This window comes from Coregonus lavaretus, assembly GCF_964263955.1.
Source record: "Coregonus lavaretus genome assembly, chromosome: 20".
In the NCBI taxonomy this organism is placed as follows: domain Eukaryota; kingdom Metazoa; phylum Chordata; class Actinopteri; order Salmoniformes; family Salmonidae; genus Coregonus; species Coregonus lavaretus.
This window is the reverse complement of record NC_140007.1, coordinates 48688446-48705785: the sequence shown is the minus strand read 5'-3', so window position 1 is coordinate 48705785 and position 17340 is coordinate 48688446. Positions and strand designations below refer to the sequence as shown.

General features: G+C 44.8%; 1 protein-coding gene across 1 annotated transcript in view; it reads right to left on the bottom strand.

Annotated features, from left to right (window-relative positions):
• arhgef3l (Rho guanine nucleotide exchange factor (GEF) 3, like) overlaps window positions 1–15453 on the bottom strand; it is a 28254-nt gene extending 12801 nt beyond the window's left edge. The window contains exons 1-6 of the mRNA XM_084184534.1: window positions 15257–15453; window positions 13595–13646; window positions 12826–12882; window positions 10305–10355; window positions 8051–8158; window positions 7282–7440 (exon numbers count right to left, since the gene is read on the bottom strand). Of these exons, the coding sequence (XP_084040660.1) occupies window positions 7282–7440; window positions 8051–8158; window positions 10305–10355; window positions 12826–12882; window positions 13595–13646; window positions 15257–15297 (468 nt within the window). The 5' untranslated portion in view covers window positions 15298–15453. The remainder of the gene's footprint in view (window positions 1–7281; window positions 7441–8050; window positions 8159–10304; window positions 10356–12825; window positions 12883–13594; window positions 13647–15256) is intronic.
• Window positions 15454–17340: the final 1887 nt, after the last annotated feature.

Sequence of the window (17340 nt, the reverse complement as noted above, 5' to 3'; positions counted from 1 at the left end):
CCAAAGAAATGCCACCCCACACCATGACTGACCCACCGCCAAACCGGTCATGCTGGAGGATGTTGCAGGCAGCAGAACGTTCTCCACGGCGTCTCCAGACTCTGTCACGTCTGTCACATGTGCTCAGTGTGAACCTGCTTTCATCTGTGAAGAGCACAGGGCGCCAGTGGCGAATTTGCCAATCTTGGTGTTCTCTGGCAAATGCCAAACGTCCTGCACGGTGTTGGGCTGTAAGTACAACCCCCACCTTTGGACGTCGGGCCCTCATACCACCCTCATGGAGTCTGTTTCTGACCGTTTGAGCAGACACATGCACATTTGTGGCCTGCTGGAGGTCATTTTGCAGGGCTCTGGCAGTGCTCCTCCTGCTCCTCCTTGCACAAAGGCAGAGGTTGCAGTCCTGCTGCTGGGTTGTTGCCCTCCTACGGCCTCCTCCACATCTCCTGATGTACTGGCCTGTCTCCTGGTAGCGCCTCCATGCTCTGGACACTACGCTGACAGACACAGCAAACCTTCTTGCCACAGCTCGCATTGATGTGCCATCCTGGATGAGCTGCACTACCTGAGCCACTTGTGAGGGTTGTAGACTCCGTCTCATGCTACCACTAGAGTGAAAGCACCGCCAGCATTCAAAAGTGACCAAAACATCAGCCAGGAAGCATAGGAACTGAGAAGTGGTTTGTGGTCACCACCTGCAGAACCACTCCTTTATTGGGGGGTGTCTTGCTAATTGCCTATAATTTCCACCTGTTGTCTATTCCATTTGCACAACAGCATGTGACATTTATTGTCAATCAGTGTTGCTTCCTAAGTGGACAGTTTGATTTCACAGAAGTGTGATTGACTTGGAGTTACATTGTGTTGTTTAAGTGTTCCCTTTATTTTTTTGAGCAGTGTATATATATATATTTTTTTAAATAAAGAGATCTCGTCCTGTAACTCATCATAATGATACACATACATATACATATATATACACATATACACACACATACATACCCACATACATACGTACATACAGTGGGGGAAAAAGTATTTAGTCAGCCACCAATGGTGCAAGTTCTCCCACTTCAAAAGATGAGAGAGGCCTGTAATTTTCATCATAGGTACACGTCAACTATGACAGACAAATTGAGGAAAAAAAATCCAGAAAATCACTTTGTAGGATTTTTTATGAATTTATTTGCAAATTATGGTGGAAAATAAGTATTTGGTCACCTACAAACAAGCATGATTTCTGGCTCTCACAGACCTGTAACTTCTTCTTTAAGAGGCTCCTCTGTCCTCCACTCGTTACCTGTATTAATGGCACCTGTTTGAACTTGTTATCAGTATAAAAGACACCTGTCCACAACCTCAAACAGTCACACTCCAAACTCCACTATGGCCAAGACCAAAGAGCTGTCAAAGGACACCAGAAACAAAATTGTAGACCTGCACCAGGCTGGGAAGACTGAATCTGCAATAGGTAAGCAGCTTGGTTTGAAGAAATCAACTGTGGGAGCAATTATTAGGAAATGGAAGACATACAAGACCACTGATAATCTCCCTCGATCTGGGGCTCCACGCAAGATCTCACCCCGTGGGGTCAAAATGATCACAAGAACGGTGAGCAAAAATCCCAGAACCACACGGGGGGACCTAGTGAATGACCTGCAGAGAGCTGGGACCAAAGTAACAAAGCCTACCATCAGTAACACACTACGCCGCCAGGGACTCAAATCCTGCAGTGCCAGACGTGTCCCCCTGCTTAAGCCAGTACATGTCCAGGCCCGTCTGAAGTTTGCTAGAGTGCATTTGGATGATCCAGAAGAGGACTGGGAGAATGTCATATGGTCAGATGAAACCAAAATATAACTTTTTGGTAAAAACTCAACTCGTTGTGTTTGGAGGACAAAGAATGCTGAGTTGCATCCAAAGAACACCATACCTACTGTGAAGCATGGGGGTGGAAACATCATGCTTTGGGGCTGTTTTTCTGCAAAGGGACAAGGACGACTGATCCGTGTAAAGGAAAGAATGAATGGGGCCATGTATCGTGAGATTTTGAGTGAAAACCTCCTTCCATCAGCAAGGGCATTGAAGATGAAACGTGGCTGGGTCTTTCAGCATGACAATGATCCCAAACACACCGCCCGGGCAACGAAGGAGTGGCTTCGTAAGAAGCATTTCAAGGTCCTGGAGTGGCCTAGCCAGTCTCCAGATCTCAACCCCATAGAAAATCTTTGGAGGGAGTTGAAAGTCCGTGTTGCCCAGCGACAGACCCAAAACATCACTGCTCTGGAGGAGATCTGCATGGAGGAATGGGCCAAAATACCAGCAACAGTGTGTGAAAACCTTGTGAAAACATTTGACCTGTGTCATTGCCAACAAAGGGTATATAACAAAGTATTGAGAAACTTTTGTTATTGACCAAATACTTATTTTCCACCATAATTTGCAAATAAATTCATTAAAAATCCTACAATGTGATTTTCTGGATTTTTTTTTCTCATTTTGTCTGTCCTAGTTGACGTGTACCTATGATGAAAATTACAGGCCTCTCTCATCTTTTTAAGTGGGAGAACTTGCACAATTGGTGGCTGACTAAATACTTTTTTTCCCCACTGTACATACATATATACACATACATATCCTTTAAAAATATATATATACATTCCCCTTTATTACTTTCCAACCCCGCCACCCCTTCCCTAATTGGAGTAAACTAGTGAACAACAATGCTTAGGCCTCTACTTCCAGCTTATACTAAATATCTACATTTTATGGACACAGTCTATTTTACAATAATTATATATATATTTTATTTTTTTCTCCTGAACTTCCTCTACTCTCAACCTCTCCGATCATTTTCATGATGTCCATCCGGTTTGCTTCTATATGCCATATCTTTCTAACTGTGCTCCTTCACAAAAGCTTCCAACATACAACCCATACACTTATTATGGACACAGTATGCTTACATTATTAGTTATCTTGTTATTATTTGTTGTTATTTGTTATTAGTCCCATCCTTCAACTCTATTCAATACCTCCCATCTATCTCTTAACACCATCCATATAGGATTTCTATTTGCCATATATATTTCAACTGTACTGTGATGTTTTACAAAAATTCTGAACTTTTCTATTCTCATTGTTTCAACAGATTGTGAATTAAAAATAAACATTTTTGCTAAAAGTATTATTATATTATTGATCGATTGACTATGACTTTTCAGATCACCCAGTAATGCTATCTGCAAGGTTAGCTCCAGGTAAATATTGCAACCCTTTAGCCATTCCTGGACCTGTGTCCAAAAACAAGCTACAAATGGACAGTACCAAAACAAATGATCTAATGATTCTGTCTCTTCACAGCAAAATCTGCAGAGCTGGGAAGATTGTATCCCCCATATAAATAACATTCTATTGGTAGCAAGAATTTTATATAATAATTTAAATTGAAAGATTCTAATTTTTGAATCCGGTGTCGTTTTGCGTATCAGTTCATAAACACTATGCCATGGGATCGGTACGTAAAAAATCTCTTCCCAACTATTTTGCAATCTATATGGGACGGCTGTCAATCCTTTAGTCCTTAAATGAAACTGATATACTTTTTTATTTATCACAGTTTTCCTTAACCAATTATGTTCTTTAATGCAAGGCCGACAGACAAGTTCCTTACTTTCTCCCCCTTCCACTTTCCTCTTCCACTTTTGCGGTAAGGCTGCAATTATTTGGTTGTAGTTTTGGGTAGAGCAGACATTTCCATATGTTTTTATTAGCTGCATGTGTGACATAACTCAACCAGTCCTACCGATGATATCATTTACGAAGATTATACCTTTTTTAAACATTTTGTCAAAAAAAAAAAGGTTTTTTATCAATTAGTATATTTGAGTTTAACCACAATATTTGTTGCATTATTTGTTCTGTCATTTCTGTAGGATTACATTGAAATTGCAACCAACTTTCTATGGCTTGTTTTAGAAATAGTGATATTTGGGAGATTATTTCCTTTTCAAATAACTGAAAGTGAGATGTTGTAATCTGAATAAAGGGAAAAAGGCCATTCTTGAACATGGGGTGAGACAATCTTACTAATTTGCTAGAGAACCAGTTCAGATTTAAGTATAACTTTTGTATGACTGAAGCTTTTAGTGATAGGTCTAATGCTTTAATATTTAATCATTTCTGTCCTCCGAATTCATATTCATTATATAAATAGGCCAGTTTAATTTTGTCTGGCTTGCCGTTCCAAATTAAATGGAATATTTTTTTCTCATATAATTTAAAAAACTGTTCGCTAGGCATAGGCAAGACCATAAGCAAATATGGTAGGCAAGCCATCAGACCATTTTATTGGTAAACTACATGGTAATGTAAAAATTGTATTTTTTTGTGATCCAATACGTAATATAGTACATTTGTCATAATTTGGTTGTAATCCAGACAGGTTAGAAAATGTATCTAGATCCTCTATGAGGCTGTGTAGGGATTCTAGTTGTGGATTTAAAAGAAAACATGAATCATCAGCGTACAATGACACCTTTGTTTTTAAGCCCTGGATTTCTAATCCCTTGATATTATTGTTGGATCTGATTTTAATAGCTAAAATCTCGATGGCCACAATAAATAGATATGCCGATAGTGGACAACCTTGTTTCACTCCTCTTGACAGTTTAAAACTTTCTGAGAAATAGCCATTATTTACTATTTTACACCTAGGGTTACTTACATGATTTTGACCCATTTTATAAGAGATTCTCCAAAATTGAAATGCTCCAGGCATTTATATATAAACCCCAGTCGTACTTTATCAAATGCCTTTTCGAAGTCTGCTATGAATACCAGGCCTGGTTTCCCAGATTTTCCATAGTGTTCTATTGTTTCCAGTACTTGCCTTATATTATCTCCAATGTATCGTCCATGTAAAAAACCTGTCTGATCAGGATGAATAATGTCCGACAATACCTTTTTAATTCTATGTGCTATACATTTTGCTAGAATTTTTGCATCACAACACTGAAGTGTAAGGGGCCGCCAATTTTTTTAATGGACTGGATCTTTATATTTTCCACTTGTATCCTGTTTCAGTAATAATAAGATCAGACCTTCTTGAGTGTCAGATAATCTACCATTTACATAGGAGTGGTTAAAACATGCTAATAACGGTCCTCTTAGTATATCAAAAAAGGTTTGGTATACCTCGACTGGTATGCCATCCAACCCTGGAGTTTTCCCGGACTTAAAGTCTTTAATTGCATCCAGAAGTTCCTCCTCTGTAATTTCACCTTCACATGAGTCTTTCTGTATGGCTGTTAATTTTACATTATCAATAGAAAAAAAATCTCTACAATTAGCTTCAGTTAGAGGAGATGGAGGCGACTGAAACGAAAACATATGCTTAAAGTACTTTGTTTCCTCCTTCAAAATATAATTTTGTGAATCATGGGTGACTCCGTCAATTGTAACCAGTTTCATTAAATTCTTTTTGGTAGCATTCCTATGTTGAAGATTAAAATATTATTTTGTGCATTTTACGCCATATTCCATCCAGTTTGCTTTATTTGTATAATATATTACACTTGATCTTTCTTGAATAAGTTTCTCCATTTCTTTTTGTTTTTCCTCTAATTTATTCTGAGCCTCTATGTTACAGTTTTTATTGCCATCTATCTGTTCTGTTAGACCTATTTCCTTTGTTAGCATAAACTCTTTTGACCTAAATTGCTTTTGTTTTCGAGATGAGTACTGAATTGCATGGCCTCTAAAGGCACATTTAAAGGTGTCCCATACAATAAGGGGATTCGCTGTACCTATGTTATGTCGGAAAAAGTCAGTTATAAATTCCATTGTCCTAGTTAAAAATAAATTATCATCCAAAAGGCTTTGATTAAATTTCCAATATCCTCGCCCACGTGGAAATTCAGTAAGAGTAGTGTATATGCCTATTATATGATGGTCCGACCGTATTCTGTCCCCTATCAACACTTTTTAAACTTTTGGTGCCAACGAGAATGAGATAAGAAAGAAGTCAAGACGACTAGCTTGATTCAGTCTCCGCCATGTATATCTCACTAGATCAGTATATTTAAGCCTCCATTTATCTACTAGTTCTAATGTACCCATGACATTCACAATTTCCTTAAGAGCATGTGGGTGATTGTTTGTGGTGTGATTTCCTTTTCGGTCCATTGAGCTATTTAAAACAGTATTATAATCCCCCACCATAATAATATTGTCTTGAATTGCTTGCAGGGTTGATAATTTATTATATATATTGTCAAAGAAGTGTGGATCATCATTATTTGGTCCGTAAAGGTTAATGAGCCATATCTGTTTATGGTCCAATAACATATTTAAAATAATCCATCTACCTTGCGTATCTATTTGGACAATTTGCACATTTGGGATCGAAATTACTATTAATTAATATCATCACCCCTACTACCATCGTCTCTACTACCTTATACCACACCACAGCCCAGGCCTGGGTTAGATCAAATGTTAGTGTTGGGCTGGAACAAAACATGCACACCCTAGTCTGTAGCTCTCCAGAACTACGCTAGCAGACCACTGACCTGATGTCATAAACAAGCTCCTAACATGGATTGGCGTAGGCATGGCTAGTGGTTAGTGGGAGTTTTCACCACCTCGTTTCTTAATGCAGTTTCCTTTCGTTTCCTTTCAAATCAGTGAAGGGAAGTGAACAAGTGCACACTTTGGGAGGAAGGAGAGATCATTGGGACATAGCTCTAACCCCTGACCTCCGACCCCTGTAAGACTAACCCCAGACATCTAACAATAACCCCTGATCTCCGACCCCTGTAAGACTAACCCCAGACATCTAACAATAACCCCTGAACTCCGACCCCTGTAAGACTAACCCCAGACATCTAACAATAACCCCTGACCTCCGACCCCTGTAAGACTAACCCCAGACATCTAACAATAACCCCTGACCTCCGACCCCTGTAAGACTAACCCCAGACATCTAACAATAACCCCTGACCTCCGACCCCTGTAAGACTAACCCCAGACATCTAACAATAACCCCTGACCTCCGACCCCTGTAAGACTAACCCCTGACCTCCGACCCCTGTCAGACTAACCCCTGACCTCCGACCCCTGTCAGACTAACCCCTGACCTCCGACCCCTGTAAGACTAACCCCTGACCTCCGACCCCTGTAAGACTAACCCCTGACCTCCGACCCCTGTAAGACTAACCCCTGACCTCCGACCCCTGTCAGACTAACCCCTGACCTCCGACCCCTGTAAGATTAACCCCTGACCTCTTGTCGTTTGATCTCCTTGGCCGTGAGGTCGTGACTCTCCACTGTGTCGCTCCAGCATTGGCTACTGCGTCGCCGTGGGAACGACGAGGCCTTCTGTCGCGAACGAATAGGAGCGGGGGGCAAAGGTCGTGCCTCTGTCCGGAAACTGATGGAACGCTGAGAGGAGAGAGAGAGACACACTACGGGTTGAGACATGCATATTACACATACATACACATATTTGAATTTAGACAATACGTGTTTCCTCCATCCTCAGTCTCTGATGTACTAGAGCAGGGTTTCCCAATGCTAGTCTGGAAGGTTGTGCGTGTGTGTAGTCTATGTGCAAGAGTGTGTGTGTATTCTCTGTGTGTGTGTGTGTGTGTGTTCTCTGTGTGTGTCTGTGTGTGTGTTCTCTGTCTGTGTGTGTGTGTTCTCTGTGTGTGTGTGTTCTCTGTGTGTGTGTGTGTGTTCTCTGTGTGTGTGTGTGTGTTCTCTGTGTGTGTGTGTGTTCTCTGTGTGTGTGTGTGTGTTCTCTGTGTGTGTGTGTGTGTTCTCTGTGTGTGTGTGTGTTCTCTGTGTGTGTGTGTGTTCTCTGTGTGTGTGTGTGTGTGTGTGTTCTCTGTGTGTGTGTGTGTTCTCTGTGTGTGTGTGTGTGTGTGTTCTCTGTGTGTGTGTGTGTTCTCTGTGTGTGTGTGTGTTCTCTGTGTGTGTGTGTGTTCTCTGTGTGTGTGTGTGTTCTCTGTGTGTGTGTTCTCTGTGTGTGTGTGTTCTCTGTGTGTGTTACCGTTATACTCTTCCCAAAGCGTTTCAGGACAGGTGTTTTGACTGGGGTGATGATGCCTGTGACTCCTCCCCCTTTCCCCACCGGCTTAACCCTTTTATTGCTGGGCTCCTGGGATGAAACATGCATCTTAGACATGGATGAAACACGCCTCAGAGACATGGATGAAACACGCCTCAGAGACATGGATGAAACACGCCTCAGAGACATGGATGAAACATGCATGACATGTGGATGAAACACGCCTCAGAGACATGGATGAAACACGCCTCAGAGACATGGATGAAACATGCATGACATGTGGATGAAACACGCCTCAGAGACATGGATGAAACATGCCTCAGAGACATGGATGAAACATGCCTCAGAGACATGGATGAAACATGCCTCAGAGACATGGATGAAACACGCCTCAGAGACATGGATGAAACACGCCTCAGAGACATGGATGAAACATGCATGACATGTGGATGAAACATGCCTCAGAGACATGGATGAAACACGCCTCAGAGACATGGATGAAACACGCCTCAGAGACATGGATGAAACATGCATGACATGTGGATGAAACACGCCTCAGAGACATGGATGAAACACGCCTCAGAGACATGGATGAAACACGCCTCAGAGACATGGATGAAACACGCCTCAGAGACATGGATGAAACACGCCTCAGAGACATGGATGAAACACGCCTCAGAGACATGGATGAAACACGCCTCAGAGACATGGATGAAACACGCCTCAGAGACATGGATGAAACACGCCTCAGAGACATGGATGAAACATGCCTCAGAGACATGGATGAAACATGCCTCAGAGACATGGATGAAACACGCCTCAGAGACATGGATGAAACACGCCTCAGAGACATGGATGAAACATGCCTCAGAGACATGGATGAAACACGCCTCAGAGACATGGATGAAACATGCATGACATGTGGATGAAACACGCCTCAGAGACATGGATGAAACACGCCTCAGAGACATGGATGAAACATGCATGACATGTGGATGAAACACGCCTCAGAGACATGGATGAAACACGCCTCAGAGACATGGATGAAACACGCCTCAGAGACATGGATGAAACACGCCTCAGAGACATGGATGAAACACGCCTCAGAGACATGGATGAAACACGCCTCAGAGACATGGATGAAACACGCCTCAGAGACATGGATGAAACACACCTCAGAGACATGGATGAAACATGCCTCAGAGACATGGATGAAACATGCCTCAGAGACATGGATGAAAACACGCCTCAGAGACATGGATGAAACACGCCTCAGAGACATGGATGAAACATGCCTCAGAGACATGGATGAAACACGCCTCAGAGACATGGATGAAACATGCATGACATGTGGATGAAACACGCCTCAGAGACATGGATGAAACATGCCTCAGAGACATGGATGAAACATGCCTCAGAGACATGGATGAAACACGCCTCAGAGACATGGATGAAACACGCCTCAGAGACATGGATGAAACATGCCTCAGAGACATGGATGAAACACGCCTCAGAGACATGGATGAAACATGCATGACATGTGGATGAAACACGCCTCAGAGACATGGATGAAACACGCCTCAGAGACATGGATGAAACATGCATGACATGTGGATGAAACACGCCTCAGAGACATGGATGAAACATGCCTCAGAGACATGGATGAAACACGCCTCAGAGACATGGATGAAACACGCCTCAGAGACATGGATGAAACACGCCTCAGAGACATGGATGAAACACGCCTCAGAGACATGGATGAAACACGCCTCAGAGACATGGATGAAACATGCCTCAGAGACATGGATGAAACACGCCTCAGAGACATGGATGAAACACGCCTCAGAGACATGGATGAAACACACCTCAGAGACATGGATGAAACACGCCTCAGAGACATGGATGAAACACGCCTCAGAGACATGGATGAAACACGCCTCAGAGACATGGATGAAACACGCCTCAGAGACATGGATGAAACATGCCTCAGAGACATGGATGAAACATGCCTCAGAGACATGGATAAAACATGCCTCAGAGACATGGATGAAACACGCCTCAGAGACATGGATGAAACACGCCTCAGAGACATGGATGAAACACGCCTCAGAGACATGGATGAAACATGCCTCAGAGACATGGATGAAACATGCATGACATGTGGATGAAACACATTGAACAGTTGTGGAGTCATCCCTTAGACTACACCTCGCCATGGTTGACATCATACACACACCTCAGAGTCCTTCATCAGGTCTGACATCATATCTTCATCTTCATCGTCACCCTGCCAGAAATAACCAATCACAGAAGAGAATTAAGTCAGTCAAAATCAAAGTTTACTGGTCACAGATTTACAGATGCAGCAAAATGATTCATCCAGAAAAATATAAATAAATGAAGAAATATCAGAACAAGCAATGTCTGAGACCAGAATATAAATATATATATATACATATAATATCAATCAATCAATGAGCTAGAGATAGATTGAGACAGAAAGAGGAGAGATGGCGAGAGAGAAAGAGAGACAGAAGAGAGAGAGAGAGAGGGAGGAGAGATATTGTTGCAGGCTCAGTTCCTGTTTCCTGTGTGAGTCTGTAGAAGAGGAAGAGAGATGTAGTAGTTGAGTCATATCTGAAATGGCTGCCGTAACACTTAGTTACCACATCTATCTACTACAGATGCTAGTGACTGGAAGACAATACTTTTAAGTTCTTATCTATTTAATATAGTGACTGGACTATTCATACATTTTACTATTAAAAGTTATTTAAAAATATATATATACACTGCTCAAAAAAATAAAGGGAACACTAAAATAACACATCCTAGATCTGAATGAATGAAATAATCTTATTAAAAACTTTTTTCTTTACATAGTTGAATGTGCTGACAACAAAATCACACAAAAATTATCAATGGAAATCAAATTTATCAACCCATGGAGGTCTGGATTTGGAGTCACACTCAAAATTAAAGTGGAAAACCACACTACAGGCTGATCCAACTTTGATGTAATGTCCTTAAAACAAGTCAAAATGAGGCTCAGTAGTGTGTGTGGCCTCCACGTGCCTGTATGACCTCCCTACAACGCCTGGGCATGCTCCTGATGAGGTGGCGGATGGTCTCCTGAGGGATCTCCTCCCTGGACTAAAGCATCCGCCAACTCCTGGACAGTCTGTGGTGCAACGTGGCGTTGGTGGATTGAGCGAGACATGATGTCCCAGATGTGCTCAATTGGATTCAGGTCTGGGGAACGGGCGGGCCAGTCCATAGCATCAATGCCTTCCTCTTGCAGGAACTGCTGACACACTCCAGCCACATGAGGTCTAGCATTGTCTTGCATTAGGAGGAACCCAGGGCCAACCGCAACAGCATATGGTCTCACAAGGGGTCTGAGGATCTCATCTCGGTACCTAATGGCAGTCAGGCTACCTCTGGCGAGCACATGGAGGGCTGTGCGGCCCCCCAAAGAAATGCCACCCCACACCATGACTGACCCACCACCAAACCGGTAATGCTGGAGGATGTTGCAGGCAGCAGAACGTTCTCCACGGCGTCTCCAGACTCTGTCACGTCTGTCACGTGCTCAGTGTGAACCTGCTTTCATCTGTGAAGAGCACAGGGCGCCAGTGGCGAATTTGCCAATCTTGGTGTTATCTGGCAAATGCCAAACATCCTGCACAGTGTTGGGCTGTAAGCACAACCCCCACCTGTGGACGTCGGGCCCTCATACCACCCTCATGGAGTCTGTTTCTGACCGTTTGAGCAGACACATGCACATTTGTGGCCTGCTGGAGGTCATTTTGCAGGGCTCTGGCAGTGCTCCTCCTGCTCCTCCTTGCATAAAGGCGGAGGTAGCGGTCCTGCTGCTGGGTTGTTGCCCTCCTACGGCCTCCTCCACGTCTCCTGATGTACTGGCCTGTCTCCTGGTAGCGCCTCCATGCTCTGGACACTACGCTGACAGACACAGCAAACCTTCTTGCCTCAGCTCGCATTGATGTGCCATCCTGGATGAGCTGCACTACCTGAGCCACTTGTGTGGGTTGTAGACTCCGTCTCATGCTACCACTAGAGTGAAAGCACCACCAGCAATCAAAAGTGACCAAAACATCAGCCAGGAAGCTTAGGAACTGAGAAGTGGTCTGTGGTCACCACCTGCAGAACCACTCCTTTATTGGGGGGTGTCTTGCTAATTGCCTATAATTTCCACCTGTTGTCTATTCCATTTGCACAACAGCATGTGACATTTATTGTCAATCAGTGTTGCTTCCTAAGTGGACAGTTTGATTTCACAGAAGTGTGATTGACTTGGAGTTACATTGTGTTGTTTAAGTGTTCCCTTTATTTTTTTGAGCGGTGTATATGACTGAGAAATACAGGGTGTCAGCACCATAGTTAAAACCCTTCCTGACCTTTCAGCTATCAGTGATGAGGAGAGGAAAACATGTCGCAGTAGAGACAGAGAGCAGAGATGAAGAGAGTTGCAGTGTTCAGTCACGTCAGTCAGTCAGTGTCCCTGTTTCTGTCTGTCAACGGTCTGTTCTGCTGAGGTTTCGCTCTGTGCTCTGTTCTGTTGAAGTCTGTGGCTGCAGAGGTGATGCTCAGTTTCCGCTAAAACAGACAGAGCGAGAAAGAGATTGATGAAGAGGGGGAGAGAGAAACTGCGAGAGGAAAAGAGAGAGCCAGGAAGTGTAGAACAGAGAGTTTGAGAGAAAGATGAAGATATGATTCTGAGGCGGCATATCACTCACTCTGTCCTCTGTGATTGTGACGATGGTCTCAGAGCCCGGGTCCTGCTTTCTCTTTTTCTACAGACACACACACTGACTTAGCGATACAGAGACTTCAAATCAGGGCTTCTCAAAGTGGTTTATTATATCAATATCAAATCATTTCTGGGTAACAATGAACTACCTTACTGTGATTCTTTTCAATTAAAATGGTTAAAAATAAACAAAAAATAGCTTCATATCACTATTAGCACTGGTCCTTTAATTAATATTACCAACAGCAGATTGGTGTGTGTTAAACATCAGAATAAGTTTAAAGTGTGTAATATTTATGTTCTTAACCCTGGGCAACATGGGCCTGGGAAGCTCACAGGAATATTGGTATGTACAGTACTCCATTTTAAAAATTTATTTTACATAAATGCGCTGTAATTTAAGCTTTAAAACTACAAAGTTTTCTCTCTGCCTCATGGCAAGATGTGTTGAATTGCAGAATATTAGCTTTAAAGCTACAACAAAAAATCTCTCTCTGCCCCATGACAAAAATGGGTGGAATTGCAGGAAATTAGCTTGAAAACTACTAAATGTTCTCTCTGATGCCAAGAGGAAGGCCTTCTAAATGTTTTTTTCTCCAGACCCGAGACTTGGTTTGTCCAGCACGGCAGACGTCATAGTAAAACTCCTTCTAGACAATTTTTTTATTACACTTGAGTTGTGTTCTGATTATGAGGGAGTCCCTGATGAATGTGCTACTCAGATTAGTAGTAAGCAACCTGAGAGAGAAACTTACTCCTGCATGGTCTGGGGGGCTGCTGGAATGGGCTTCCCTTTGTCCATCAGACCTAGAAAACACATCAAAGGTCACACAGACACCGAAAGACAGAGACAGAATAACGTTAAGCACTGCATTGATAATATGGTCATTGGAACAGGAAGACAGAAAGCACAGTGAGAAGTAGAAGCAGGAAGGTACCTCCACCTTTAGACTAACTCTAGGGCCTCGTCCCAATACTACTAACATGCACCCCTTCTCTAGGGCCTCGTCCCAATACTACTCACATGCACCCCTCCTCTAGGGCCTCGTCCCAATACTACTAACATGCACCCCTCCTCTAGGGCCTCGTCCCAATACTACTAACATGCACCCCTCCTCTAGGGCCTCGTCCCAATACTACTAACATGCACCCCTCCTCTAGGGCCTCGTCCCAATACTACTAACATGCACCCCTCCTCTAGGGCCTCGTCCCAATACTACTAACATGCATCCCTCAAGGGCCTCGTCCCAATACTACTCACATGCACCCCTCCTCTAGGGCCTCGTCCCAATACTACTAACATGCACCCCTCCTCTAGGGCCTCGTCCCAATACTACTAACATGCACCCCTCCTCTAGGGCCTCGTCCCAATCCTACTCACATGCACCCCTCCTCTAGGGCCTCGTCCCAATACTACTAACATGCATCCCTCAAGGGCCTCGTCCCAATACTACTCACATGCACCCCTCCTCTAGGGCCTCGTCCCAATACTACTAACATGCACCCCTCCTCTAGGGCCTCGTCCCAATACTACTAACATGCACCCCTCCTCTAGGGCCTCGTCCCAATACTACTAACATGCACCCCTCCTCTAGGGCCTCGTCCCAATACTACTAACATGCACCCCTCCTCTAGGGCCTCGTCCCAATACTACTAACATGCATCCCTCAAGGGCCTCGTCCCAATACTACTCACATGCACCCCTCCTCTAGGGCCTCGTCCCAATCCTACTAACATGCACCCCTCCTCTAGGGCCTCGTCCCAATACTACTAACATGCACCCCTCCTCTAGGGCCTCGTCCCACTACTACTCACATGCACCCCTCCTCTAGGGCCTCGTCCCAATACTACTAACATGCACCCCTCCTCTAGGGCCTCGTCCCAATACTACTAACATGCACCCCTCCTCTAGGGCCTCGTCCCAATACTACTAACAGGCACCCCTCCTCTAGGGCCTCGTCCCAATACTACTAACATGCACCCCTCCTCTAGGGCCTCGTCCCAATACTACTAACATGCACCCCACCCCCCCCCAAAAATGGAACAAGGCCCATTTTGACCCTACAGACTAGTCCACCCCAGCAGACAAAACCTCCTAACAATGCTTTATATGACATAGAGGTAGGGTGAGGGGGAAGGGAGAGGTAGGGTGAGGGGGAAGGGAGAGGTAGGGTGAGGGGGAAGGGAGAGGTAGGGTGAGGGGGAAGGGAGAGGTAGGGTGAGGGGGAAGGGAGAGGTAGGGTGAGGGGGAAGGGAGAGGTAGGGTGAGGGGGAAGGGAGAGGTAGGGTGAGGGGGAAGGGAGAGGTAGGGTGAGGGGGAAGGGAGAGGTAGGGTGAGGGGGAAGGGAGAGGTAGGGTGAGGGGGAAGGGAGAGCTCAGCGAGGGGGAGAGAGTCAGAGAAAAGCAAGAGAACATACCCGGAAGTCCATGCGTAGCCTTCAGTCTCTCTCTCCATCATCCCTCGTTTCCTCTGTCATCAAAGCATCGTCTCCAACACACAGACCATCCTCCAAGAGACTCCAAAACACAAGTTAAAATAATAAGTGGATCCTAACTTCGCTCCTCTCCTCCCTCCACCAAGTTCACCTGTCGCTCCTCTATTCTGGTTCTTCCCAGAGACGGCGAGAGAGAGAGAACAAACTCCTCCCTTCCTCCCCCGCTCTTCCTCTTGCACCCTCGTACCAAACCACATCCTCTGACAGAACATCTTCATGTATCCGCTGTGTTCGGTTTCCAACACCGAGGCACAGACAATTGAACCCTGTTAACGATACTGACTCATACTGTGCAGATGACTGGTCAATGAAACACATCAGAAATACTGATCATAGAAACCTGACAGTGTTGTCAAATTACAGGAGGAAGTGAGCCAGTTGGCCTGGTTACAGGAGGTAGTGAGCCAGTTGGCCTGGTTCATCAGAAATACTGATCATAGAAACCTGACAGTGTTGTCAAATTACAGGAGGAAGTGAGCCAGTTGGCTTGGTTCACTACTCTACCTGATAAAGGCAGGAGGAAGTGAGCCAGTTGGCCTGGTTACAGGAGGAAGTGAGCCAGTTGGCCTGGTTACAGGAGGTAGTGAGCCAGTTGGCCTGGTTACAGGAGGTAGTGAGCCAGTTGGCCTGGTTACAGGAGGTTGTGAGCCAGTTGGCCTGGTTACAGGAGGTTGTGAGCCAGTTGGCTTGGTTCACTACTCTACCTGATAAAGGCAGGAGGTAGTGAGCCAGTTGGCCTGGTTCACTACTCTACCTGATAAAGGCAGGAGGAAGTGAGCCAGTTGGCCTGGTTACAGGAGGTAGTGAGCCAGTTGGCCTGGTTACAGGAGGAAGTGAGCCAGTTGGCCTGGTTACAGGAGGTAGTGAGCCAGTTGGCCTGGTTACAGGAGGTAGTGAGCCAGTTGGCCTGGTTACAGGAGGAAGTGAGCCAGTTGGCCTGGTTCACTACTCTACCTGATAAAGGCAGGAGGAAGTGAGCCAGTTGGCCTGGTTACAGGAGGTAGTGAGCCAGTTGGCCTGGTTACAGGAGGAAGTGAGCCAGTTGGCCTGGTTACAGGAGGTAGTGAGCCAGTTGGCCTGGTTCACTACTCTACCTGATAAAGGCTTTGACAACATGAGCAAAGCAGCAACATGTTGGTTCTCCTAGCCTGGTTAGTGGTCAGTGGTCAGCGCCAAACGGAAGGGGAGGGACCTAACTGAATTTGGCCAATAAGAAACACTCGTTCTTATTTTCCGTTACTACAGTATGCATTTATGATTACAACCCTGGTGGTCTTAGCCAGGGCAGTGTTGAGCAGGTACAAAACCCTGGTGGTCTTTTCCAGGGCAGTGTTGAGCAGGTCAACCCTGGTGGTCTTTTCCAGGGCAGTGTTGAGCAGGTACAAAACCCTGGTGGTCTTAGCCAGGGCAGTGTTGAGCAGGTACAAAACCCTGGTGGTCTTAGCCAGGGCAGTGTTGAGCAGGTACACAACCCTGGTGGTCTTTTCCAGGGCAGTGTTGAGCAGGTACAAAACCCTGGTGGTCTTAGCCAGGGCAGTGTTTATGATTACAACCCTGGTGGTCTTAGCCAGGGCAGTGTTGAGCAGGTACACAACCCTGGTGGTCTTAGCCAGGGCAGTGTTGAGCAGGTACACAACCCTGGTGGTCTTAGCCAGGGCAGTGTTGAGCAGGTACAAAACCTGGAACAGATTTGAAACGCTGAGATACATATGCTGAGTTTACACAGGCAGCCCAATTGTGATCTTTTATTCACTAATTGAGTCTTTTGACCAATCAGATCAGCTTTTTTGCCAATAACTGGGGGAAAGGATCAGAATTGGGCTGCCTGTGTAAACTCAGCCATAGTGAAGTGGACACACCTTATTAATAAAGCTTAGCATAAACACCTCTGTTGTATATTTGACATGGAAGTGGCTTAACGCAGAGACAAACCCAACAGAAACCAGGTCATGGTTCCCTCTCCTCTGTAAATAGCATTCTCACGTCAAAGGGACTTTGGGTCTTTG